Consider the following 26,669-nt stretch of genomic DNA (forward strand, 5'->3'; position numbering starts at 1 on the left):
TAGCTGGCCAGATATGTTTGCTTATTTGTCCTTTTTTTTTTCCTATTGTACTGGAATCTCATGAAAGTGGGGATAAAATATGTTGCTTTAAAAACTTTACTTGGCAGTTTTTCTTAAATGAATGGTTAATTATACTGTGTGTATATATAGGGTCTTCCTAATGAACCTTCAAGGGCCTGCCCAAATACTAATAAATATTAGCGAAATGGAATTAAGCCTAGAAAACAAAAATTACTTCACAAGAAAGCTTTATAATGAAAAGAAAACAGAAAACACAATCAAGGCCGGTTTCCGAAGGCTCAAATACCACCTGTAATGACAATTAGAGGTAGAGTTCTGGGATGACAGAGAACTACTCTGAGTTTACAGTTTCCAAGAGCAGACACATGCCCGGATGGTAAAGAAAACCCAGTTACATTTTGGTGCTCTTGCATGCAGAAGCAGTGACCTAATAATAAGTGCTCTGAGCTGGGACTTCCCTGGTGGTCCAGTGGCTAAGACTCCCTGCTCCCAATGCCGGGGGCCTGAGTTCAACCCCTGGTCAGGGACCTAGATCCCACATGCCACAACTAAGAGTTTGAATGCTGCAATGAAGACGTGACACAGCCAAATAAATAAATCTATTTTTAAAAAAGCTCTCAGTTAAAGAAACAAGTTATCTACTGATCATGGTAAGTCCTGAGGACCTAAACTAAGAGTCAAAATCTTTAAAAACCATAGGCTACTAAATATAGAAATAACCCAAATCCTTATCTTACAATCCTTGAAATCACTTCAAAAGGATTTCTGAAAAGGTCACTGAACTGCATTCGTACACATACTCATTTTACCAATTAGTCCAGTTTAAGATGGAAAGCAGAGACTTTTGAAGAAGAGTAAATTCCATCCAGTGAAGCTAAACTTCCCCTTATGCATTCATCCAAGTCCATTGTTTTGCATTGGTAACAAACTGTTGCATTTGAAACCATTAAAAAAAAACATCTTGAATAAAAACTATATACTCTCTCCTTTTTATCCTTGGAAATTAATCCTACTATAGAAATTCACTTTCTCTTTTCAGGACAACTTTTTAAAATTTATTTATTTTTAATGGGAGGATAATTGCTTCACAATACTGTGTTGGTTTCTGCCATACAGCAACATGAATCAGCCACAGGCATATATATGTGCCCTCCCTTTTTAACACAGTTTTCTTTTTTTGGCTGAGCTGTGCAGCTTGTAGGATCTTAGTTCCCTAACCAGGGACGGAACCCAGGCCCATGGCAGTGAAAGTGCTAAGTCCTGACCACTGGATTGTCAGGGAAGTCCCAAGAAATTTACTTTTAAGCCATGTTTATGTAGTCACAAAATAAAGACAGAATGGCTAAATAGTTTTCAATACAAATATGTACTTGTTGTAACTGATAACCACTGAATTTTTTTAAGCCAGAAAAACCTTGGTAAGAATTCTAAGTCACCATTCTCACCTTACAGTTGAAAAAAAAAACAAGTCCAGAGAAATCAGTTTATTGGATGTGTTCGATCTGCCATGCACTGTCAGGTATGCAATTATTAAGAGCTAAAAAAGACACAAGTACACACCTAGGGCTTTCCAGGTGGTGCTGGTGGCAGAGAATCCACCTGCCAAAGGAGGAGACGTGAGAGACATGTGTTATGAGGAGCCTGGCAGGCCACAGCCCATGGGGTCCCAGAAGAGACGACTGAGTGACTGAGCATGCACACACACACAAACTTAGAGCCTAGTAAGTATTGAAACAAGAGGTCTGCACCTAATGTCAAGGGTGGAGAGAGGAAGACTGAGGAAGCTAGAAAAGGCAGCCGGGAAGCGGGGAGAGGGAGAGAGACCAGGGCTTTGGCAGGGACAGGTTTCGCTGTTGTCCCCACCCCCAAGCCTCCTGTCACCCTCCTCGGCAGGATTTCAGCTGCACCCGCACTAGCTCCTGTAACCAGCTGTTTACTTGTCTGCTCACCCAAAGGGCCAGGGCTGCCTGTGAAAACCCCTTTTGTGGCCATGTGTAAGGTTGGCGTGGAGCAGGCTCTTGGTCAGCATCCGTCAACTGGACTGGATGGACACACATAACTTTATGGTAAAAACAGGCCAATCTAGAAGGAGGGTGGATGCTGTCTCTGAGAGGAAAAGTAGGAGAAATGGGAAACAGGAGAAGGCAGATGTGAGCAGAAGGCAAGAAAAAGCAAGAGGCAGAAGGCAAGAGATAATTAAGGAACACACACGTGTTCAAGGAAATGCTTTATGAAGATGAAACAAAAAGAAAGTTAAGTTTGTGGACAATTCTCAACAGAGGTGAATGGGTATGTTATTCTTAACCCACCCTAAATAAACAGATCAGGAAACGAGACACTCCTTAGTTATTCGAATAATCTTTTGTTCCTACATTTCCGGCAATGCCTAGTAAATATTATAACTGTGTAGAGCTGACTTGGCCTTAAAAAATGACTTTCAAACCAGGCACTTCTTTTGTGCATGGAGTAGGAATGCTCCCTAAGAGTCTGTTGTGTGGCCAACACGGAGTTGTTCAGCAAAGGGAGTGGATGAGATACTGGAAAGGAGGCTGCTGTGTAAATAATGAAAGACACCCACCAACCAACCCAAAGAAATCCATCTACTCTAAAACCACAGAACTATTAAACCAAGCGACCTTTAAGAAGGAGGAAATAGATTTTCTATAGAAATCTTATTTGAGAAGATGGTGCATTTGTTTAGTTAGATCTGATAGTCATTTCTTTCTGGGATTGAAAGGACAAAAAGGATCACCAGGGCCTCACATAACCTCAGTCACAGCCATAGGCATCTGTATCCATCACAGGCATGCCACCACCCACAGCATGGTCCTCTAACACCCATCTAACTAACACCCATCTGCTTAGCAAGAACAGTAAGATGGTATAGCAGATTTATAATGGTAACCAGAGCTTTGAGTTTTAAAGGTGATACCTCCACAAGTACTTCACTGAAAGGTGCACAAGAGGGACTTTCCTGGTGGTCCAGGGGTTGAGAATCCACCTAGCGACGCAGGGGACAAGGGTTCAGGCCCTGGTTGGGGAAGATCCCGCATGCCACAGGACCACTAAGCCACAACTACTGAGGCCGCACACTCTAGAGCCCATGCTCCACAACAAGAGAAGCCCGAATGACACAGCCAAGACCCAGCACAGCGCCGCTCCTCCAAAAACAGTGCAGAACAATCCCCAGCCTTCAGCGGCATTCCAGGAAGCAGGTACGTTATAAGATGCTCCCCACTGCCCTGCTGGTGCTCTCACACCTGCTTCCGCGCCCTGTTCTCACACGCTTTGCTCTGCTTAGAACGCATCCCCCCATTTCTGCTGCCCAAATTGTTCTAGTGGTTCAAGAACCAATTCTAACCCTCTCCCCGTAAAGCCTTTCCTGACGCTCCCCAAAGGATAATTCACTTTGCTCTTTAAAACGTTACGCAGAACTGGAAAGATTCAGAAAAACAACTGCTTGTATCCAGGCACAGACTCCCCACCTTGGATCACGGTGACCTGTCACATTCTACCACGGGAGTGGAAGCAGCTGGAGATGCGGGGCTATCCCGGGCTTCCTTGTGAACTCCTGGCAGTACACGCTCATGGAAGCACTGACGGTGTTCACTGTGATAAATGTGTGGGGGGCGGGCGGGGGCAAGCTGGATCTTCCATGAATTTTCACAGTACACATGACACATGGGTCTGTACTGACTTCTCCCAATTTTTTATTTTTCTGATGTCATTTTCCAAACGACAAATGTACCCAATTTTATATGGATAGGAGAGACTGGTTTCAGTTGTCCCTCTAAAGCCTAAGCAGAAACACTCAGAGGAGGCTATAATGAAGAGGTTTTAATAACAGATGCTGCACACTTGTTTTTCTTTGATTAAACAGAGAAGTAGTACACAAAGAATTTTTCTATCTAACTTTAATGTTATTTTCTCATACTTTCGAGTCTGGCTGCTTTCTCCTAAAGCAATATGAGGCCGGAATGCAGAGATGCAAGGCAAGTAGGTGGGCAACTGTGCTGGAAAGAGAAGTTCAATCAAATCCTGTTTAGCAAGGCGAGACCGGGACAAAGACACAGGTGTTCTGCTCAAAGCTGTTTCAACTTCCCTGGCAGACAAAACACAAAGGAGAGTCAGGCTGGTCTCAAAACAGAAAACCTGCGTAACAAAAAACCTGTCTTTGTGGCTTCACAAAGTGGCTTCACACCGTCCATACACACCCTGGGGTGGCGGCCTTCAGGCACCTCACCCAGAGGCCTGGTCACATCCACCACAGGCTGGGGGCTTTCTTCACATCTGTATGTGATGAATTAGGAGAAAATCCTTCATCCTCTTCTAGAACTGGGTGAACCTCTTTCTCAGAGACCTATGACTGCAATACCTTTCCACTAAACCCAATAACTGAACATGTCTATTACTTGATCAGATCAGATCAGATCAGTCGCTCAGTTGTGTCCGACTCTTTGCGACCCCATGAATCACAGCACGCTAGGCCTCCCTGTCCATCACCAACTCCCGGAGTTCACTCAGACTCACGTCCATTGAGTCAGTGATGCCATCCAGCCATCTCATCCTCTGTCGTCCCCTTCTCCTCCTACCTCCAATCCCTCCCAGCATCAGAGTCTTTTCCAATGAGTCATGCGAAGGCATGAGGCGGCCAAAGTACTGGAGTTTCAGCTTTAGCATCATTCCTTCCAAAGAAATCCCAAGGCTGATCTCCTTCAGAATGGACTGGTTGGATCTACTGCCTTATGCATACTAAGTTGCTTCAGTTGTGTCTGACTCTTTGCGACCCTCTGGACTGCAGCCTGCCAGGCTCCTCTGTCCATGGGATTCTCCAGGCAAGAATATTGGAGAGGGTTGCCGTGCCCTCCTCCAGGGGATCGTCCTGATCCAGGGATCGAACCTGCGTCTCCTACACTGCAGGCGGATTCTTTACCAATGAGCCACTGGGGAAGCCTGGCTAGTGTCTCAAAAGGCATCATATCCTCAGATACGCCCGACAAGGCAGCAAGAGAACAACTTTACCGAAAACCTTGCCATGTGCCCTGTGGTAAGAACAAAAGCACACACCTGCTTAGATTTGCTGGCACCAGGCACCCTTCCAAACACCACATTCCAACACATGGGAGTCCTCTCTCCAGCCCTGTGAGGAGGCACTATTAATCATCACACCCAGTCCACAGATGAGAAAACTGAGGCTAGGAGAGGTACAGTTGTTTGCCTGAGACCACTCGGCTGAAAAGTGACAGCCAAGACTTATTGTTGCTCCTACTATATAGGGTGCTGTACTACCATGCCATGTTACAGAAAGACCGCAGAAAAATTCTCTGGGTGAAAATCAGGCTGTCATGTTAAAAGACTCATGTGAATTGCTTCCCTCTTTCCTCCCTTCTGAAATTCTCCACAAGGCAACCAGCTCGCCTTCACCTCTTGCTTCATCTTCCAGCAATGATACCTGAATTACAGTTGCCATGTGAACCTTCTCTTCCCAGGCCCAGACTGACCCAAAGGAGGCAATGGCATTTTCACAGAGCTCGAACTGCAGTTCAGAGCCAGGCATACAACACAGCCCTTGCCTGAGATAATGCTGTCAGAAACAGGACAAAAGGGACCCAACTGTTGGAAGATACTGGTGGGGAGGGAGCAGCAGACACTCATTCCCTGTCACCCCACAAGTGACTGGCAGTCCCTGGAGAAACAGGGACTCTACAGAAGGCTGGTCCCCACTGCAGGCAGGGGTTGCACTTAACCTCTGCTCTCACATACCTGGTTTCCCAGGCCTGTCTGGTCTACCCTGGGGGAGCCATGGAGGCAGCAACCTGCCAATCTTTTTTTTTTTTGCCACACTGAGTGGCACGTGGGATCTTAGTTCCCCAACCAGGGATCAAACTCGCGCCCCCTACAGTGGGAGGGCAGGCTCTTAACCACTGGGGAAGTCATGAAACCTGCAAATTTGAGAAAACTCCTCTGACCACGGGAGAAGGCTGAGTCACTGGAACTGACAGCAACAAAGCAGGTGGAGCCAAGTGGCTGGGAGGGAGATCCAGCAATGGGCTCGAGTCTCACCGGAAACTGACTTGTCACCACCAGAGAGCAAGGCTCCAGCCCTGGCTCTCTCTGTGCCTCTCTCAGGCCGACCAAAGACACCTACCTGACAGCTTCAGTTCCACCGGAAGCAGCTGAAGGCCATCCAGGTGGATGGGAGAGGAGCCGAGATGAAGTCGACCACAGGGAATGAAACGAGGCCAAGAGCAGCCTGGACGGACGCCCTAATTCCCACACCACTGAGCCACAGTGAGCCAAAGCGGGCAGCCAACAGAGACTCTTCAGCAATCTCTTCTTCCCAAGAATCCCTCATTTTTCGGGGAAAACCCTGCTGTCGGGGGATGCTCCCACACTCTGCTGCCACCTCCACAGAGCTCTTATTTCATTTCTGGCTGCATGGCTAGTTGCCAACGTGTCCACCTCTGTCCCTTGGTGATGAATGTCCGGGAAGATGGGGCCCTGTCATTCTCATTTGGATCTCTCCCAGGGCACCAAATCTCCCTTGCTCTACAGACAGCGTGTATTGGAGAGATAGTCAAAATGAAAACAGAACTGACACTAACATGAAACCGTTATCATCCACTTTCCATTTAAACTGATGATCCTCATTCAACCCTGGAGACAATCTTGGGAGAAGACATCACACCCCCATGTGCAGCTGGAGGGGTGTGAGGCCTGGAAAGGTCCAGTGGCTTGCCCACGACACACCATTGGCAGCGCCAGGACATGAACCTGGACTGCAGTTGCAGTGTCTGTTCTCGACCACTAATACCTTGAACGTGAAAGCGTTACTCGCTCAGTCATGTCTGACTCTGTGCGACCCCAAAGACTGCAGCCTGCCACGCTCCTCTGTCCATGGGATTCTCTAGGCAAGAATATTGGAGTGGGTTGCCATGCCCTCCTCCAGGGGATCTTCCTGACCCAGGGATCCAACCCAGGTTTCCTTCATTGCAGGTGGACTCTCTACCATCTAAGCCACCAGGGAGGCCCACTAATACCTCGGACTGCCTCTCTGTGCCCAGGAACCAGGCGGACATAAATGACAATAACATTTGAGCCGAGGAAACAAGAGAGACCGCTCCATCCGCCAGTCTTCACCCTGACCTTTGCCCTGTGGTTTCCTCGGCTCGAAAAGCCCATCATCCCCTTTCTGTTCCTGGAAAGGCCAACATGTCCTCTCCAATTTGCCCCTTGGTTCCCTGGGCTGTTAAGGACCCTCTGTTGGGCTCTTACACATTCTGTCCTTTGCTATATCACACCGAGTAATATCTGCTGGTTTTCTCTTCAACCTCCTGCCCTAGCATATGAGGCTTCTGAGAGCAAAGGCTGCCTTTTCACAAAATTCACGTGGAAGTATTCAACAACTGTTGGCTGTATTTGTTTTTCTAGCTGAGGTCTAGGAAAGCAGGGTCATGAACCATAAAGACCTTTTAGTAAATGAATGATCATTTCCATTAAACTGAACAATTTTTATACAGTTATCTTAGTATAGAGATTTAAAAAATACATGTATAAAGTATTGTGGAGAAGGTAATGGCAATTCACTCTAGTATTCTCATCTGCAAAATCCCATGCACAGAGGAGCCTGGCAGGCTACAGTCCATTGGGGTTACAAAGAGCTGGACATGACTGGCTACTGCTGCTGCTGCTAAGTCGCTTCAGTCATGTCTGACTCTGTGCGACCCCATAGACGGCAGCCCACCAGGCTCCCCCGTCCCTCGGATTCTCCAGGCAAGAACACTCAAGTGGGTTGCCATTTCCTTCTCCAATGCATGAAAGTGAAAAGTGAAAGTGAAGTCGCTCAGTCGTGTCCGACTCTAGTGGACCCCATGGACTGCAGCCCACCAGGCTCCTCCGTCCATGGGATTTTCTAGGCAAAAGTACTGGAGTGGGGTGCATGACTGAGCACTCACACACAATACAGGAACTGTTAGATTGGATCTTAGTCTTGTACTGAGGATTCTAAGTCTCTAAGGAAGAATACCAACCTAAAGATGACAGAGCAATCAAAACCAAGTATTTAGAGTGCCAACGTCTTGACACCTGTGCCAGGTTCCATACAAGATTTAAACACTGTATTGTTTTTATTAGCTAGATAGTATATATTGTGCTAAGTCGCTTCAGTTGTGTCTGACTCTGTATGACCCCATGGACTGCCACCCACCAGGCTTCCCTGTCCATGGGATTCTCCAGGCAAGAATACTGGAGTGGGTTGCCATCTCCTCCTCTGGGGAAATATTCCCGACCCAGGGATCAAACCCATGTCTCCTGTGTCTCCTGCACTGCAGGCTGATTCTTTACCAGCTGAGCCATGGGGGAAGCCCACTGTATATATTAATAAGCATCAAATAGTCCTCTAAAGTCTAAAAGAGATCTGCTCATGAAGATCATTTTCTTTCCACGTGTGTAGGATAAGTAAACATTTCATTCCAGGTACAACCCTCAGAGTTCTTACTGAAAATGGTTCTAGCTTGCTTTAGATTTGTGCTTAACTATGAGGAAAAGTAAGACTTTTACAGCTCATTGGTTCAGTGTTTATTGATTCAGACTTCTAAAAATTATTTAGAATTTAAATGAGAAGAATTCACACTAATCAGAGATGCAACATATGGGAGAAAAGAGGAACAGAAAAATTGGGAGGAAAAAAATCCTGAAAATGTCATGAGAAAATCTAGTTTTGCACAGACTACCTTAAATTCCTAAAGGTCCTTATACCTATTTAGTGCAGAAACCGTAAACATCTCAATTTGCCTAAAAATTTCATTTTTTTTCCTACAAAGATATCCCTCCTTAATTCCTATGACTTGAAAAGCTTAAACTTTCACATCTCTGGCTAATTCAGAGTCCTCATAGAGACAAAAATTATAAAGCGTGATTCAATGTAACCCGTAATGTTGAAAGAATAAATTATCTTTGAAGAGTTTATGATATAAACAACTTTATATTTTGATTCACTTAAGAAATGATCATAGTTTAATTAAAAATATTTTTCTTTTCATATCATCCTGTTTTATGAGCATTAAGAAAAACCACTGACACACTAGAAGCAGTAACTAGTTTCTTCTCAACGGAAAAACCAGACTGCTCCACAGTGACCCTTGCACCTCAGTAAGCACCTCCACACCTGCCTGCTTTCTAGTAGGAGCTGTGATTTCTCAGCTGGTGGGTCAGATTCGGCTGAAGAGAAGGCCCTTTCAAGCAGGGACTTGCTAAGGCTATGCAGGAAGCTTGGACTGGACCCCTGGACACCTCAGCTCTTGAAGACCAGGTGGATTTTCTATTACAAGTTAAGAGAGGCGATCAAACAAAACAAATCCACAATGAGTTAAGAGTGGGGGCCAGAGAAAGAAAAGATGTAGCTGTTATCACTGTGTGCTGTGCACATGCTTAGCTGTTTGCAACTCTTCTGCAACCCCATGGACTGAACACTGGAGTGGGCTGCCATTTCTTCCTCCAGGGGATCTTCCTGACCCAGGGATTGAACCCATGTCTCTTTTGTTACCTGAACTGGCAGGCATATTCTTTACACTAGAGACAGCTGCGAAGCCCGAGGTGGTATCACGGAACACGATTAACACAAAACGAGCCTCTAGCACTCTCTGGGTTTGGATCCTCAGCTGAGCGCGAGTGCTATGCTCGGGATTCCTCACTCACTCTCCGTTTTCTGTCCTCCCTACTGCACACGGGGAACATGCCTACTGATGTCCTTCTACAGGTAAACCCTGGACGATAAGGCTGGGGCCTGAAATTATACACTGCAGAGTTTCCACATTTTTAATTATTAAGACATGTATCTTCATGTAGGTCATGTGCTTCTTTTCCTTATTTTGTATACTTATTTTTTGTAACGCAGGTCACATTTTAAACTCAAAATGGATTAAAGATCTAAACGTAAGACCAGAAACTATAAAACTCCTAGAGGAGAACATAGGCAAAACACTCTCCGACATACATCACAGCAGGATCCTCTATGACCCACATCCCAGAATATTGGAAATAAAAGCAAAAATAAACAAATGGGACCTAATTAAACTTAAAAGCTTCTGCACAACAAAGGAAACTATTAGCAAGGTGAAAAGACAGCCTTCAGAATGGGAGAAAATAATAGCAAATGAAGCAACTGACAAACAACTAATCTCAAAAATATACAAGCAACTCCTACAGCTCAACTCCAGAAAAATAAATGACCCAATCAAAAAATGGGCCAAAGAACTAAATAGACATTTCTCCAAAGAAGACATACAGATGGCTAACAAACACATGAAAAGATGCTCAACATCACTCATTATCAGAGAAATGCAAATCAAAACCACTCTGAGGTACCATTTCATGCCAGTCAGAATGGCTGCGATCCAAAAGTCTACAAGCAATAAATGCTGGAGAGGGTGTGGAGAAAAGGGAACCCTCTTACACTGTTGGTGGGAATGCAAACTAGTACAGCCACTATGGAGAACAGTGTGGAGATTCCTTAAAAAACTGGAAATAGAATTGCCTTATGATCCAGCAATCCCACTGCTGGGCATACACACTGAGGAAACTGGAATTGAAAGAGACACGTGTACCCCAATGTTCATCGCAGCACTGTTTATAATAGCCAGGACATGGAAGCAACCTAGATGTCCATCAGCAGATGAATGGATAAGAAAGCTATGGTACATATACACAATGGAGTATTACTCAGCCATTAAAAAGAATACATTTGAATCAGTTCTAATGAGATGGATGAAACTGGAGCCTATTATACAGAGTGAAGTAAGCCAGAAAGAAAAATACAGTATACTAACGTATATATATGGAATTTAGAAAGACGGTAACAATAACCCTGTATACGAGACAGCAAAAGAGACACTGATGTATAGAACAGTCTTTTGGACTCTGTGGGAGAGGGAGAGGGTGGGATGATTTGGGAGAATGGCATTGAAATATGTATAATATCATATATGAAACGAGTCGCCAGTCCAGGTTCGATGCACGATACTGGATGCTTGGGGCTGGTGCACTGGGACGACCCAGAGGGATGGTATGGGGAGGGAGGAGGGAGGAGGGTTCAGGATGGGGAACACATGTATACCTGTGGCAGATTCATTTTGATATATGGCAAAACCAATACAATATTGTAAAATTTAAAAAAAAAACCAAAAAAACTTCCAAATATAACCATAAATTTAATCAGGAAAAATACCTGAAACATGTATGTTAATTAGTTATTAGTGTGAGAAGGCAATGGCTCCAGTACTCTTGCCTGGAAAATCCCATGGACGGAGGAGCCTGGTAGGCTCCGCAGTCCATGGGGTCGCTAAGAGTCGGACATGACTGAGTGACTTCACTTTTACTTTTCACTTTAATGCACTGGAGCAGGAAATAGCAACACACTCCAGTGTTCTTGCCTGGAGAATCCCAGGGATGGGGGAGCCTGGTGGGCTGCCGTCTCTGGGGTCACACAGAGTTGGACACGACTGAAGCGACTTAGCAGCAGCAGTGTGAGTGCTCAGTCATGTCCAACTCTTTGCAATCCCACGGACTGTAGCCGACCAGGCTCCTCTGTCCATGGGATTTCCCAGGCAAGAATATTGGAGTGGCCTGCCATTTCCTTTTCCAGGGGATCTATCTGACAGGATTGAATCTGTGTCTCCCCCATTGGCAGGTGGATTCTTTACCACTGAGCCACCTGGGAAGCCTATAATTAGCCACCAGTACATTATTTAAAAGAACTTTTTCTTGAATCCTTGGTTTACTTCACTGGATTTATAAAGGTATAAGCAGAAGAGTGGCAAGAATACACAGAAGAACTGTACAAAAAGATCTTCACGACCCAGATAATCATGATGGTGTGATCACTCACCTAGAGCCAGACATCCTGGAATGTGAAGTCAAGTGGGCCTTAGAAAGCATCACTATGAACAAAGCTAGTGGAGGTGATGGAATTCCAGTTGAGCTATTTCAAATCCTGAAAGATGATGCTGTGAAAGTGCTGCACTCAATATGCCAACAGATTTGGAAAACTTAGCAATGGCCACAGGACTGGAAAAGGTCTGTTTTCATTCCAATCCCAAAGAAAGGCAATGCCAAAGAACACTCAAACTACTGCATGATCGCACTCATCTCACAGGCTAGTAAAGTAATGCTCAAAATTCTCCAAGCCAGGCTTCAGCAATACGTGAACTGTGAACTTCCTGATGTTCAAGCTGGTTTTAGAAAAGGCAGAGGAACCAGAGATCAAATTGCCAACATCCGCTGGGTCATCGAAAAAGCAAGAGAGTTCCAGAAAAACAAACATTACTGCTTTATTAACTATGCCAAAGCCTTTGACTGTGTGGATCACAATGAACTGTGGAGAATTCTGAAAGAGATGGGAATACCAGACCACCTGACCTGCCTCTTGAGAAACCTATATGCAGGTCAGGAAGCAACAGTTAGAACTGGGCATGGAACAACAGACTGGTTCCAAAAAGGAAAAGGAGTATGTCAAGGCTGTATATTGTCACCCTGCTTATTTAACTTCTATGCAGAGTACATCATGAGAAACGCTGGGCTGGAAGAAGCACAAGCTGGAATCAAGATTGACTGGAGAAATATCAATAACCTCAGATATGCAGATGATACCACCCTTATGGCAGAAAGTGAAAAGGAGCTAAACAGCCTCTTGATGAAAGTGAAAGAGGAGAGTGAAAAAGTTGGCTTAAAGCTCAACATTCAGAAAATGAAGATCATGGCATCTGGTTCCATCACTTCATAGGAAGTAGATGGGGAAACAGTGGAAACAGTGTCAGACTTTATTTTTTGGGGGCTCCATAATCACTGTAGATGGTGACTGCAGCCATGAAGTTAAAAGACAGTTACTCCTTGGAAGGAAGTTATGACCAACCTAGATAGCATATTCAAAAGCAGAGACATTACTTTGCCAACAAAGGTCCGTCTAGTCAAGGCTATGGTTTTTCCAGTGGTCATGTATGGATTTGAGAGTTGGACTGTGAAGAAAGCTGAGTGCTGAAGAATTGATGCTTTTGAACTGTGGTGTTGGAGAAGACTTGAGAGTCCCCTGGACTGCAAGGAGATCCAACCAGTCCATTCTAAAGGAGATCAGTCCTGGGTGTTCTTTGGAAGGACTGATGCTAAAGCGGAAACTCCAGTACTTTGGCCACCTCATGTGAAGAGTTGACTCATTGGAAAAGACCCTGATGCTGAGAGGAACTGGGGGCAGGAGGAGAAGGGGACAACAGAGGATGAGATGGCTGGACGGCATCACTGATTCAACGGACATGAGTTTGAGTGAACTCTGGGAGTTGGTGATGGACGGGGAGGCCTGGCGTGCTGCGATTCATGGGGTTGCAAAGAGTCGGACACGACTGAGTAACTGAACTGAACTGAAGCAGATTTATTTTTCTGTTTGAGTATTTCATACTAAATGTAGTTTTCCCAGCTGATAATTATAAATAAATCCATAGACAAAAGTCATGTTTCAAATACAGAAAAAATGAAAGATGCCTTTTTCTAAGCATCTGGCAAAGAAAATCATGGGTATTAATTTCATTCTGTGGAGTTAGTTAAAGACACCAGGCAGCATGTAAAGTTAATGAGCTAATGAGATCTATGACTAGGGTATAGCTAATCATCTAGATATTTTGATGACTAGTCTCTTAATAGAATAAAAATATGAGTGAAGTCAGTCAGAGGAGAAATATCGTATGAAATATCATATATGTAGAATCTAAGAAGAAATGATACAACTGAATGTATCTACAAAACAGAAAGAGAGTTACAGACAGAAAAATGAACTTATGGTTGCCAGGGGGAAGGTGTCGTTAGGGACCTTGGGAAGGTCATGTACACACTGCTATATTTAAAATGGATAACCAACAAAGACCTATTGTCTAGCACATGGAACTCTGCTCAATGCTACATGCCATCCCTGGATGGGAGAGGGGTTTGGGGGAGAATGGATACATGTCTATGTATGGCTGAGTCACTTCAGTGTTCACCTGAAACTACCACAACATTGTTAACTGGCTATACCCCAGTACAAAATGTTTTGGTGTTAAAGAAAATAAAAATTAAAATAAAAAACAAAACAGATTTGCTAATGTGATTTCTGACAGTGGAATTATGCAAATAGAGATGTTAGCTATAACCATAACCAAATCTTGTTCACTATCTTATCTTAGTAAAAAATAATTCCTTGCTTCCCAAACACGGGTCACTATTTCTGACACTTCCTAATAAATTTCTCAACCTCCGCTCTATTCATTTTCCTAATGACTTTGTTACAAATGACAACACAAATCTTTGATTCTCACGCTGTCGTTTCCTTGGAAGCTCTTAAATGCACAAGGCTTCAAAGTGCCATTCTTAAGAGAAATCATCTGTCTGTTTCGTTCCTCCTTGAATGTCCATAAATTGAAAGCTCCTCCCCAAAGTGTCTCCATCATCGTTTATGTTCTTCTTGTGCTCGCTGCTAACTCTGCTCAGATCCTCAGAGCCTGAACTCCCTTCTACACAACCACTTGTATACATGATGAGTTCTGCTCTATAAATTTCAAGGACCCAGTCCTTTATGTCTGTACTGACTTATTCACGTCCTGATGTTCCCGTCCCAACTTCTGCTGCTTGCAGTCCACGCTGTGCATGGCAGCTAAAATCACTCTCCTCACATGTTGTCTTGCTCATGTTACTAACTTCCTCAGAACTCTGAAACACTTTCCACTTATGTGTTGCATAACACCTGATTAGTGCTTTCAGGCTCCTTTAACAGGCAGCACTCCCCCTTATCTAATTGCTCTCCTTTCTCTCCCACCATGACTCAGCTGTGCTCTACACCACTGCAAAGCAAAACACTTAGATCAAATATGTCACGGGATAGTGTGAGATACAGAAGGGGCTTGAGTGCATTTTTTTGTACTAACATTTGTAAGATTTCTCAAAAGGAAATGAAGCTCTGGAGTCTGAATCTGATAGCAGGGATCTATCCAGCAGTTTCAGCCTCCTACTTTCCTAGTGTTTTTATTTTTTTCTACAAATCGGCAGTGTTAATTTTTGAGGAATTTCAGGGCAACACCATGACTGCCCTCCCCAAATTTACTAACTTTCTGGATCATTGCTTCTTGTGGTAGGATGAGGGTGAAAGTGATGAGTCTGCCCGCGAAAGAGCCTTGTTTCAGGTTTTACTGACAATGGAACTCATTAGGGGACATGAACACAGATCATTAGATGATTAATAAAGCCATGAAAGATCACTCCAGCAAGCCACAGGGCAGAACTGCACACAGATAATGAACACTGGTGATTCTCACTGCCTTTAAGCAGTTCTTTCTCTTCAGGCTGTGAATCATCAGATACGCTTTTCTTTCTCCAACTGGCAAAAATCTCTGTTTGCCTCTGTGACAAATCATGCCTTTGTGTCCGTTTAAAATGTTGTTCAGGGCTTCTCTGTGGTTCAGCGGTGAAGAATCTGCCTGCAGTGGAGGAGATGTGGGTTTGATCCCTGGGTCTGGAAGATCCCTGGAGAAAGGAATGGCAACCCACTCCAGTATTCTTGCCTGGAGAATCCCATGGACAGAGGAGACTGGTGGGCTACAGTCCATGGGGTCGCAGAAGAGTCGGATGTGACTTAGTGACTAAAGAGCAACAACGATATGTTGCTCAAGGCTCAAATCCCTTACAAATCACGCCAGATCAGTTCCATCTGGCACGAGGCACACCAGTTACACCAAGAATCCCTACCTCTTTATTCAAGCTGCCTAATTTCTCCCCCTTTTCTCCTTACTGGGCCTTCCTTTAGGGCCAGCATTCCTATACATATATGTTTACATAGACACTCTATGGGCTATATCTAAGACTTGTTTTCTTTATTTTGTTGGCTGATGCCTATACTTCCCTGGAAATACCTTTAAAGTCTTATTACTGGGCACTGAATACAGCAGCGGCCCTGTACGATTACAAATACAGCAACTTTAATTTAAAGAAAACTTCTAAACAATAAAGTTTAGTGACTGAACTTCCATGCCACAAAGTGAATGCATTACTGAAGATTCCAAAACAAAAGAAAGGGAAAACCTTTAAACAAGCTCTTCTTCCCCTTGTTTTCATTTATAGAGAGCTAAACATTACTGACTGCTCACTTTAAAACCACATTTTAATAATTCCAACAATGAGTTGAAGGTTATTCTAATTTAGTGAGGAGTAAGAAGAATGGCTTCCCTGGTGGCTCTGGTAGTAACGAATCTACCTGCAATGAGGGCGCCCCGGGTTCGACCCTTGGGTCGGGGAGCTTCCCTGGAGAAGGGAATGGCTACCCACTCCAGTGTTCTTGCCTGGAGAATCCCATGAACAGAGGAGACTGGTGGGCTACAGTCCATGGGGTCACAAAGGTAGGACAGGACTGAGCGAATGTTTCAGTTTCAAGAATAGCATAATTTTGAAAAGTGCTTTCACTGTCAAATGTATACAGTAACATTAAACAAAAATACAACAAAATACTACTAAGATATGAGGCCAAGTAAAAAGTCTTTGCAACTGCTTTATGAACAGTCAATTTATTTCCTTTGATACCTGTAAGACTAACCATTTGGAGATTTTAATCTACTTCAAAACCTGTATGGAATGGAGGCAGAGTGCTAACAGCTGACTGAACGAATTACTCTGTGCTCTTATTTAACTACTTCCTATGAGTACAGGTTACCTCCCATCAACTCTAAGCTTGTGCGTGTGGCAGGGGGAGGGAAGGGTTAGACTCACATTTCCTCTTCCCCTTCAGGGCTAAATGTGTGAGCACCTAACATACCTCTGTCATGACTGAGGCTCACTGGTATGTTAAGGGTGCTTCAAAACAGCTTCGATCTTGGTTAGACACTCCTCACTACAATTTTCTTTCTAACAATTTACACAGTTATGCATTTCCCCTTGCAATCCATCATCTTCTGATTGCGGACAAGTCTGGAGTTGGAAAAGTAAAATGTTACTGATGTTTCACTAGGTTTTTTTTTTACTCACGGACAGAGTTCTGTAAGAAGCACTGTTGGCAGAGTGATGGGAAATCAAGGTTCAAAAACAGGCAAAGGGAACTTCCCTGGTGGTCCAGTGGTTAAGAATTTCCCTGAAAATGCAGGAGACATGGGTTCAATCCCTGGCCTGGGAAGACCCCACATGCTGAGGGGCCACTAAGCCCATGTGCCACAACAACTGAAGCCCCGGAACTCTAGAACCATGGAGCCGCAACAAGAGAAGGCACCGCAATGAGAAGCTTCTGCTTTCCACAACTAGAGAAAGCCCACACACAGCACCAAAGACCCAGAGCAGCACCCCCCCGCACCAAAAAAAAAGCTGCCCTGTATTTAAAACAAAACAACAAAAAATAGGCAAAGTAGGTGAATTCACTCAATGGTGGAGACCCAGACTGCGGTGTTCTGTGATGGTCTCGTCTCGTTTCCCACTTCCTCACTCCCATTGTATTGGTAAGAACGAGAGACCTGGAAAGATTGCTTGTTCACTATGTTTGAAATAAATCACCCATATTCTGGGAATGAACGAACCTTTCTGCTAATGTGATTCAGGGGCATCAGAGCATCAGACACACGTCTTAGGTCTGCATCTGCCTTTTAGCCCCCACTTCCAGTTCATCCACTTCTGCTCATTTTATCCCTTGCTTTACTACTACCCCCACCCTTGACTGAGTTTTTGTCATCTCCACAGACCACGCCTCCAGTCTTCACCCTACTTAAATCCATCTCAAAGGCAGATGGCTCCCTGCTCGAATTCCTTCAAAGACTCCCCAAGGCCAACAGTTGAAAACTCAGCTCCCAAACCTTTATGACCTTGTTCCTGTGACATCTCAATGTAGCACACGTGAGCAGGCTTGAGGATAACCCGGGAAGTCTGTGAAAGGCAGATCTCTGGGCTTCACCCAAAGGTGTGATAATTCAGTACCAGGTGCAGGACCCGGGGTTTTTTAGCAGCCCTTGGGGTCTGCCCTGTGGTGGATGGAGCACACCTGGGGGAGCACTGCCCTTCCATCCCACTGCCTGGAGGAACTCACCCTGGGCACGTTCCCTACACTCTGTCTTCCCCAAGATGCTCCAGGCAAAAGGAGCTTGCCAGCACCTGCTTCCTGCCTCATCTCCACAGCTCACGCTCAGCCCCACTCCCTGAAGGCCCCACGTGCATTTGGTGTTCTTCCTCTTCTTTCATGTTTCCAGGTTTTTCTCAGAATTTATGATGTTATACTGACATAACCTGTTTATTCTTGTCTCTGACACAAGATTTGTGGCTGCTGAATGAATAATATCTGTTAAATGAAACAGCGGCAAATGCAGTACACGTCTGTGTGTTAAGTCGCTAAGTAGTATCTGACTCTGTGACCCTCTGGTCTGTAGCCCGCCAGGTTCCTCTGTCCATCTCCAGGCTAGAATACTGGAGTGGGTTGCCATTTTCTTCTCCAGAGGTTCTTTCTGACCCAGGGATTGAACCTGCATCTCCTGCACTGGCAGGCAAGGTTCTTTATCACTGAGCCATCAGGGAAGACCAAAATGCAGTTCAGTTCAGTCGCTCAGTTGTGTCTGACTCTTTGCGACCCCATGGACTGCAGCACGCCAGGCCTCCCTGTCCATCACCAACTCCCGGAGCTTACTCAAACTCATGTCCATTGAGTCGGTGATGCCATCCAGCCATCTCATCCTCTGTCATCCCCTTCTCCTCCCACCTTCAATCTTTCCCAGCATCAGGGTCTTTCAAATGAGTCAGTTCTTCACATCAGTGGCCAAAGTACTGGAGTTTCAGCTTCAGCATCAGTCCCTTCCAATGAATATTCAGGACTGATCTCTTTTAGAATGGACTGGTTGGATCTCCTTGCAGTCCAAGGGACTCTCAAGTCTTCTCCAACACCACAGTTCAAAAGCATCAATGCTTCAGCGCTCAGCTTTCTTTATAGTCCAACTCTCACATCCATACACGACTACTGGAAAAACCAAAGCTTTGAGTAGATGGATCTTTGTTGGCAAAGTAATGTCTCTTCTTTTTAATATGCTGTCTAGGTTGGTCATAGCTTTTCTTTCAAGGAGCAAGAGTCTTTTAATTTCATGGCTGCAGTCACCATCTGCAGTGATTTATATGACTTCACAGTTCTGCTTCCAGACAGATCTTCCTTTAAGAGCCTATAGAGAGAATGTGGGGTAAAGAAAAAATCCCAACCCAATTCGCAAAGTCCAGTGGAGGCTAAAGCCCTGGGTTCTGATGGTGACGCTGCCTGGGATCCTCCCTTGCTAGGCTGTCTACTGGCCTTGTGACCTTCTTATGCCTTGGTTTCCCACATGCTCAGTGTTGCCATGGGGATGAGAGGAGACGACTGATGACAAGGTCGCGGCACGGGTCCAGGCTCCAGGTAACTGGCCAAAAGGTAGCACCCCAACTGCTATCCTCACACCAAAAGGGGAAGGGCGTTTGCACTGATGTGTGATATATATGGGGGACCGTTAAGGAGTATCTACACTACTTCCATATCTGGAAACACTGCCAAAAAATTCACTAACTGCTCAACAGCTACCTTTGGTGTCTCTGAATCCATATGCTGCTCATGAGATTTCTGCTACTGTCAAAAATCATACCTTATAGACTCTAGGAAGAATTTTTAATTTAAATTAAAATGTGATTTAAATTAAATCCAGGCAAGAATACTAGAGTAGGTTGCCATTTTTTTTCTCTAGGGGATCTTCCCAACCCAGGGATCAAACTCGCATCTCCTGTATTGGCATGTGGGTTCTTTACCACTAGCACCACCTGGGAAGCCCCACTAAATATTTAAACATTCTGATATTTTTAAAAGAATGCGTATTCATCTTCCCTTCAGCACAATACAATTCTTATATACTCTAGCATATATACTGCTGGCATTCCTACTGTCACATAAGATTACATGTTTGGAGACATTTGATCAACTTTTTCTAACTTAGTCCAGGCCTGCTATGGATCTTGAGGGTGATCACAGAAGACAAACAGGGGCTAGGCAAAGGAAAGGGGCCTGGGAGGGAAGGCATCCCAGGCGGACAAGAGTCGCCTGTGCAAATAGCACAGGAAATTGTCTACCATAAGTGGCCCAGGCTGGGTTAAGTGCTTCTGGTGGGGCCCTCCAAGTTGCAGCCCTGCCTTGCTCCCAGCTCTTGTCCTGGTGCAAGGAGGCTGCCAGTTTCCCCAATCTTCACGACACGTGTTATTTGTTACTCATCTCTCTATTCCTAGGGCCTAGTGCCATCCCTGGACAGAGCTGGCACCAAGTAAATGTTTGCCAAATGATGTTTCTGTAGCATAATAATTTCTGAGAATGATATTTTGTTCTCACGTGTTGCCAAGACAGAAACAGGCCAACAGATCTTGCTCACTGGGTAGGTCCCTTGAGCACAAATCTTAGAAAGCATAATTTCACAAATTCAGGAACAGACATTCTGATACCTGCATTGCATTAAGGCAAAAGGCTCCCAAGCATTTAATGTGTGAATTGCTTTACCGCTACTTCTTAAAAAAAGAGCTGTGTCTAGTATCATGTACAAGGAATTCTTCCTTCGTGGCAGGCCTCATCAATGTCTTTGCTCTTCAGGGCTAGTGTCTTGAGTTCTCCACATACAGTACAAACCCTTTCTGAGTTCCAGGTCCATGTCCCCTTTTGTCTTCGGCGCCGGCAACTCAAAACTCAAGAAGTTAAAAAAATCCCAATTCTTCCTCCTCTCTAAATCTGTACTTTCCTCCCTGGTCCCTATCTCCATAAACTGGACCAGCATCCATCCGGCTGGCCACACCAGAAACTTGAGTCACTGACTCGTCTTTTTCTATTCTCTGCACCGTCAACCAAACATCAGGTGCTCCTGAGTCAGCCTGGGAGGCTTCTGCCCGTACATTCACCTCTTCCCATCTTCACTGCCATGGCTCAGCTCAGCCCATGGGTGCTCACCAGGATTACTAGTTAGCCGATTACTACTTAATCTGTCTCTAGTCTTATTTCCTGCCCCTTCCACCCTTCAATCTCTATACCACCTCCAAGCAGAGTGATCTTTCTAGAATTTGATCATGTAATTCTTTTGCCTGAAACTATCAATAGCTCTCTCCTGTCTTCAGGATAAGGTCCAAATTTCTCCTTAAAAGTCAGGGAGCCCTTGCTTACTTCTCCACCTCATCTCTCAACACCCTCTACCTAGTACCCTCTTTTCCAACCTTACCAAACATTTTACAGCACCCCCAATACACTGTGCCCACCGTCCTTGTGCACTATCCACCATGTTCTTCTGTAAAATGTCTACACAGCCTTTAGTTCCCAGCTGGATACCACCTGCAGAATCTCGCCTCCAGCCCCAACCTATGATTAAGCTCCTCCTCAATGGACATGGGTTTGGGTGGAGTCCGGGAGTTGGTGATGGACAGCGAGGCCTGGCATGCTGTGGTTCATGGGGTCACAAAGAGTCGGACACGACTGAGCGACTGAACTGAACTGAACTGAACTGATATACTACCTGGACTTTCCTGGTGGTTCAGATGGTAAAGAATCTGCCTGCAATGCGGGAGACCTGGGTCCGATCCCTGGGTTGGGAAGATCCCCCGGAGAAGGGAATGGCAACCCATACCAGTATTCTTGCCTGGAGAACCCCATGGACAGAGAAGCCTGGCAGGCTACAGTCCGTGAGGTCGCGGAAGAGTTGAACACAACTGAGTGACTCTCTCCCTCTCTCTCTGTCTCAATACACACACACACACTAACTAAACTCATAGCAAGGTGCGAATCATCCAACAGATAACTGCTTTTTAAAATCTGTACCAACCAGACACTATGACTGAATTAGGCCCTAATCATAATTTTATATTTACACAGTAAGAAATCAGTGAATATTACAAAGAACAATCAGAATTAGTATTTCACTGAGATAAGAAACTTATAAAATGGGCTGGTAACCAAGTATCTGGGCTTCCCAAGTGGCTCAGTGGTAAAGAATCTCCCTGCAATGTAGGAGACACAGGAGACATGGATTCAATCCCTGGGTTGGGAAAATCCACTGGAGGATGAAATGGCAACCCACTCCAGTATTCTTGGTGGGAAAGTCACATGGACAGAGGAGTACAGTCCATGGGGTCTCAAAGAATTGGATGCAACTGAACATGCGCGCACACAGAGAACCAAGTATCTTTTCTGGGACTCTAGGCCAGACTGTTAACTAACGTGTTAACTGACAATGGATTGGGGTTAGAGGTACCACTCTTTCAGGGTATTTGTATCTTTTACAAGGTAACTTGTCAATCCATAGCTCAACTGACTCCGAAATCACTGGGATGAGCTGCAGGAGGTGGGAACTAGTGACCAGGGCTAGTGGAGGGTGGATGGAGCTCCATCGTCTGACATTCCGCCATCCTCATTCTTGAATCCTAAAACCAAGCTCCCATAGGATTTTTCATCATGTTTTGACTAGGAGGCTCCACCCCCATGAATCTCAAACCTTTCCCCTAACAGATGGAAGTAAACAGATGAAATCTTGAAATATTAATTCCAAAAAGCTTCCTCACCAATAATAAAAAAATGAAGCTGACAGAGATATCTAGACCAAGCAACTGAGATCAAAATTTGATTGACCTGATATCGTAGAGAAGCTTCCCAGTGGCACTAGCGCTAAAGAATCCATCTGCCAAGGCAGGAGTTGTAAGAGATGTGGGTTTGATCCCTGGGTTGGGAAGATCCTCTAGAGCAGAAGTGACAACCTGCTTCAGTATTCTTACTTGGAAAATTCCATGGGCAGAGAAGCCTGGTGGCCCCATATAGTCCATGGAGTCAAAAAGAGTTGGACACAAATGAACAAAATTGACAAAAATTTTACCTCATTTCCAGTTTTTAAAAAATAACAAAAAATATAACAAATGATGTGTTATCTCTAGCATAATTGTTTTTAAAACACTAGAAAGTGGATTAATTGTATTTTACTTGGCTTGAATAAGTTTCTTTGGGTGCATAGGGAAATTCTAAGAAGATTTGACTTCAAAGAGCTGTACTACTTTCCAGGCAATCTTGATTCCTCACACCTTAATTAAATTTCTGATAAAGCAGCTTATTCTGAGTTGAGCATATTATACAAATAAATATGAAACACCAACCAAAACAGAAGGGCAAAATTATTAAAAGCTGATTTGGTTGTAGTCTCAAGAGGCCATTGGACTAAAGCTGAGTGACTTACATAAATACCTTTGGCATTTGTTGGATCCTGTTCCTAAACACAATGTTCATATTTCATCTATAATAAGAAAAGCATCTCAAAGATTTGCAAGGCACTGGTCTTGCAAGCGTCCAGTTTGGTGTCTTGAGTAAAGTGAGATTGGCAGAGTCAGCTTAATCCATAATGGAAAGTTGTGAGCAGGGTGCTGGGGCCGCCTGGCAGCTGCGGCTCCCAGGCGTCTGCCGCTAGGTGAGCATGTGCACACAACTCTGCCACTGGCCCCCTAAAAAGAGCTTCTCCAGGGCAAAGCGCAGGTTCACACAGAGCCCATGGGCTGGAACTTGAATGCAATCACACCTCCAGCCTTACGATAAACAGTGTACTAGGGTGGTTTCCATTACAACCAAGTTGTACTAAAAAGTATCTGCTGCTTTCATTTTTCATATTGACTGAATCAGTCAAGTGTCGTATTTCACAGTTCACTGAGATGGAATCTGCTGAAATCTGGGCTGTCTGCAGCAAACTCAGATTTCAGCAGTTAAAACCAGGCCAACATGCGTCCCCAAAACCTAGCTTCTCATCACCCTGGATTGTTTTTTCCCTCTGGTCCTCAGAGCCGGTTTTCACCAAATAGGTCTCTGCAGAACTGACTCACCTCATGGCCCGTCCACTCCATGCACAGCATCCTTCTCCTCACCCTCCCTGCTCAGTCACAGTGGGTAGCCATACCTGCACCATTCAGGGTTTCACAAGGAATGTTTTTAATGGCTCTAGAGTGTGGGTAACTGTGCGGTCATCCCAGGATGACAGCCCAAGACTGAGTTTCATTAAATCGGAATTACTTGGACATACCTGTTAATCATGAAAACTCAGGCTCACCTCAATGCCCCAGGGTTTCTGAATGGGCCTGGCACTGGTAGGGCTGGATGAAGAATTTTTTAAAGAAAGATCTTTAGAAACGAGATGACCTAAGAACACTTTACAAGGTGTGGGTAACAGTGTGTTCCAATGTCACGTGTAATGACCTGTTAAGCCACGTAACAGTGTGTTCCAATGTCACGTGTAATGACCTGTTAAGCCACCAAGTTAAGTAACGTCAGAGCTGAAGGAGAGGAGCGGGCGTGGGCTTGCTCTGGGTCCCTGAGTTTGGCCTCTAGATAAGCATTATAGCCAGGCTCAGCCCTCTGTCCGTGGGCACAACAGGGCTGACGCCGAGGTCATCTTCGTGGTTTCAGCTGTCTCTTGGCACGCTGCAGAATTCTCAGTGACTGCTTGGGCCCCTTAAGAAGTCCTGGGCCTTGTGATAGGAAGAAGAAGTGTGTCTTTCAACAGCCTGGAGACGAGCATGAGGAAATCAGAGCGGGCACCTCACTTGCTCCCACGGGAAATGGGCCATTTTTGGTAAAAAGGAGAAACAAGTATTTAAAACTTTTCAAATGGGCAATCCAGGGACTTCCCTGGTGGCCTCGTGGCTAAGACTTGGAGCTGCCAAGGCAGGGGACTGGGGTTCCCTCCCTGGCCAGGGAACTCGCTCCCACATGCCGCAACTAAGTCCTAGTACAGCCAAGAAAAAAACTTAAAATAAAAACGAACACTTTTCTGTGCAATATGAAACCATAACACACATTAAGGGTAATGGTGATCTACATGAATATACCCGAACAGTATGAAGTCCTTGCCCTCTTGTCTTCCGGACAGGGCCCCGGTCTAGCCTGGCTTCAGAGAAACACATGTGCCATTTCTCTGTTCATCTTCTCTTCGGTCTCAAAAAGTCTAATCTCCTGCTGACGGTATGCTGACTCCAAATCGACTGAGGCTTCTGGGAAAGGGGTGGGGGTGTGGAGACAGACAGACACACACACACATGCAAACGTCTGCACACAGGTGGTCAAGCTTGGTAAACTTAATTCCTTCCCTTTTGCTTAGCCCTATTTCTGCTTCCCAAGCCTTCCTTCCCTTCCTCCTTCTTAGTCTGGCTTCTCAGTCTCCTTCCAACCTTCCCTTTTGGGAATGGCACCCGAAAGGGCAACACACTTTCTAAAATGTTAACTAGACATAGTGATGTACAGGTTAAAGTCCCATGACACCCATTCTTTCATTTGACCCTTAAAATGACCCTCCCATACGGAAAAAGTCAAGCATCAATCCCCACTCGTGGTAATTTTTCTGCACCTCAGGGCCTGAGTGTTTTAATCAAGCCTCTGAAATTTGCTTGCAGGAGGCTGGTGAGAGCAGGTGGACGAAGCGTGACAGACAGCAAAAGCAGATATGGAAGAACACAAGAGACACACCTAAAGAAAATGCCAACTCTCTCCCCTGTTGTAAATTCCCATATTTTAGGTGACTTCCCCACAAATTACTTTTTTAACATACTTTTCATTAAAATGACCTATGAGGCATTATAAGAAATTCAGCTTCCTATGAAAAAAATCACTTTTTGCTAATAGTGGAAAATTAACCAGAGCCCCTGTAGAAGAAACAAAACAACTCATGGAAAAGGTAACCTAAAACTGTTTTTAAAGATATGATATGGCCACCAATATTACTGAAAATACATAAATACAGAAGATAAACTATAATAGTATCAATTTGCAAAAGAGAAAGAGAATCCTCTTATCCAACAGAATTTAAGAATCTCAAATTCCTTGCCCTTCACAATCACTTGGCAGAAATTGAGCTTTTCCCTATAATTGGTGGAGATAAGTTTAATCTGGATCCATAACACACACTGACTCATGGCTGACTTTGGGTTTTAATTACTAATAAGTGAAGTGTGAATCCAGTCGAGTAATCTTGTGAGAGACTGTTCCATTGATTTCGTATTCACTTATTCAAATGAATACGAAAAATGACTCCAAAATCACTGGACAAGAAAAACTTTCAAAAGGAAACAGCTGAATATTTAGCAAACTTAGATTTCTAAAAGACAATAATAAGCTCTTATGTTCTGCCCTATCACAAGTTTTGGCGATGTCAACTATGAAGGATGAGCCAACATTATTGCAGTTAGTAAAAGCTAACTTTCTGGAAATTTCTCATCTGTTTAGGTAAGTGCTCACAGGTATTCCTGACCAGCTCATACCAATGAAAAAAGGAGTTAACAGTTCAGGTTAACCAGGAGCTCGTATTCCCTGGCTATGCTTTAGTTTTGACACTTTAATGATGTTGACCTAATTAGGGGAAAGGGCAGCTGTAACACACACCTTTGCATTTTTTGCACTTCCTTTATTGCCAGATTATACGATGATGAATTGTGAGAAGCAGGTTTCCTGCCTGAGAACAGCGGTTTCAAAACGTCCGGCAAAACAGAATTAGAAGCACTGGCAACGTTCAAACCCAAAGCAGTGAGGATTTAATTCACTCATTCATCAAATATTTACTAGAGCTCTTATAAAAGTGCCCTGATCTAAACTGCTGCTGCTAAGTCACTTCAGTGAT

General features: G+C 44.6%; 1 protein-coding gene across 7 annotated transcripts in view; it reads right to left on the bottom strand.

The window, feature by feature from the left end:
• JPH1 (junctophilin 1) overlaps positions 1-26,669 on the bottom strand; it is a 91,350-nt gene that overhangs the window by 52,590 nt on the left and 12,091 nt on the right. The window contains exons 3-4 of one of the 7 annotated variants that reach the window (XR_009740854.1): positions 17,050-17,152; positions 12,982-15,512 (exon numbers count right to left, since the gene is read on the bottom strand). The exons of 4 other annotated variants lie outside the window; for them this stretch is intronic. Coding sequence is in view for 1 of the 3 variants with exons in the window: in XM_061439028.1 (XP_061295012.1) it covers positions 19,091-19,205 (115 nt within the window). In the remaining 2 variants the exon portion in view is untranslated. Of the gene's footprint in view, positions 1-12,981; positions 15,513-17,049; positions 17,153-17,878; positions 19,206-26,669 lie in introns of those variants that run through there. 2 more of the 7 variants (XR_009740855.1, XM_061439028.1) reach the window with 2 other exon arrangements.

This window comes from Bos javanicus, chromosome 14 (assembly GCF_032452875.1).
Source record: "Bos javanicus breed banteng chromosome 14, ARS-OSU_banteng_1.0, whole genome shotgun sequence".
In the NCBI taxonomy this organism is placed as follows: Eukaryota; Metazoa; Chordata; class Mammalia; order Artiodactyla; family Bovidae; genus Bos; species Bos javanicus.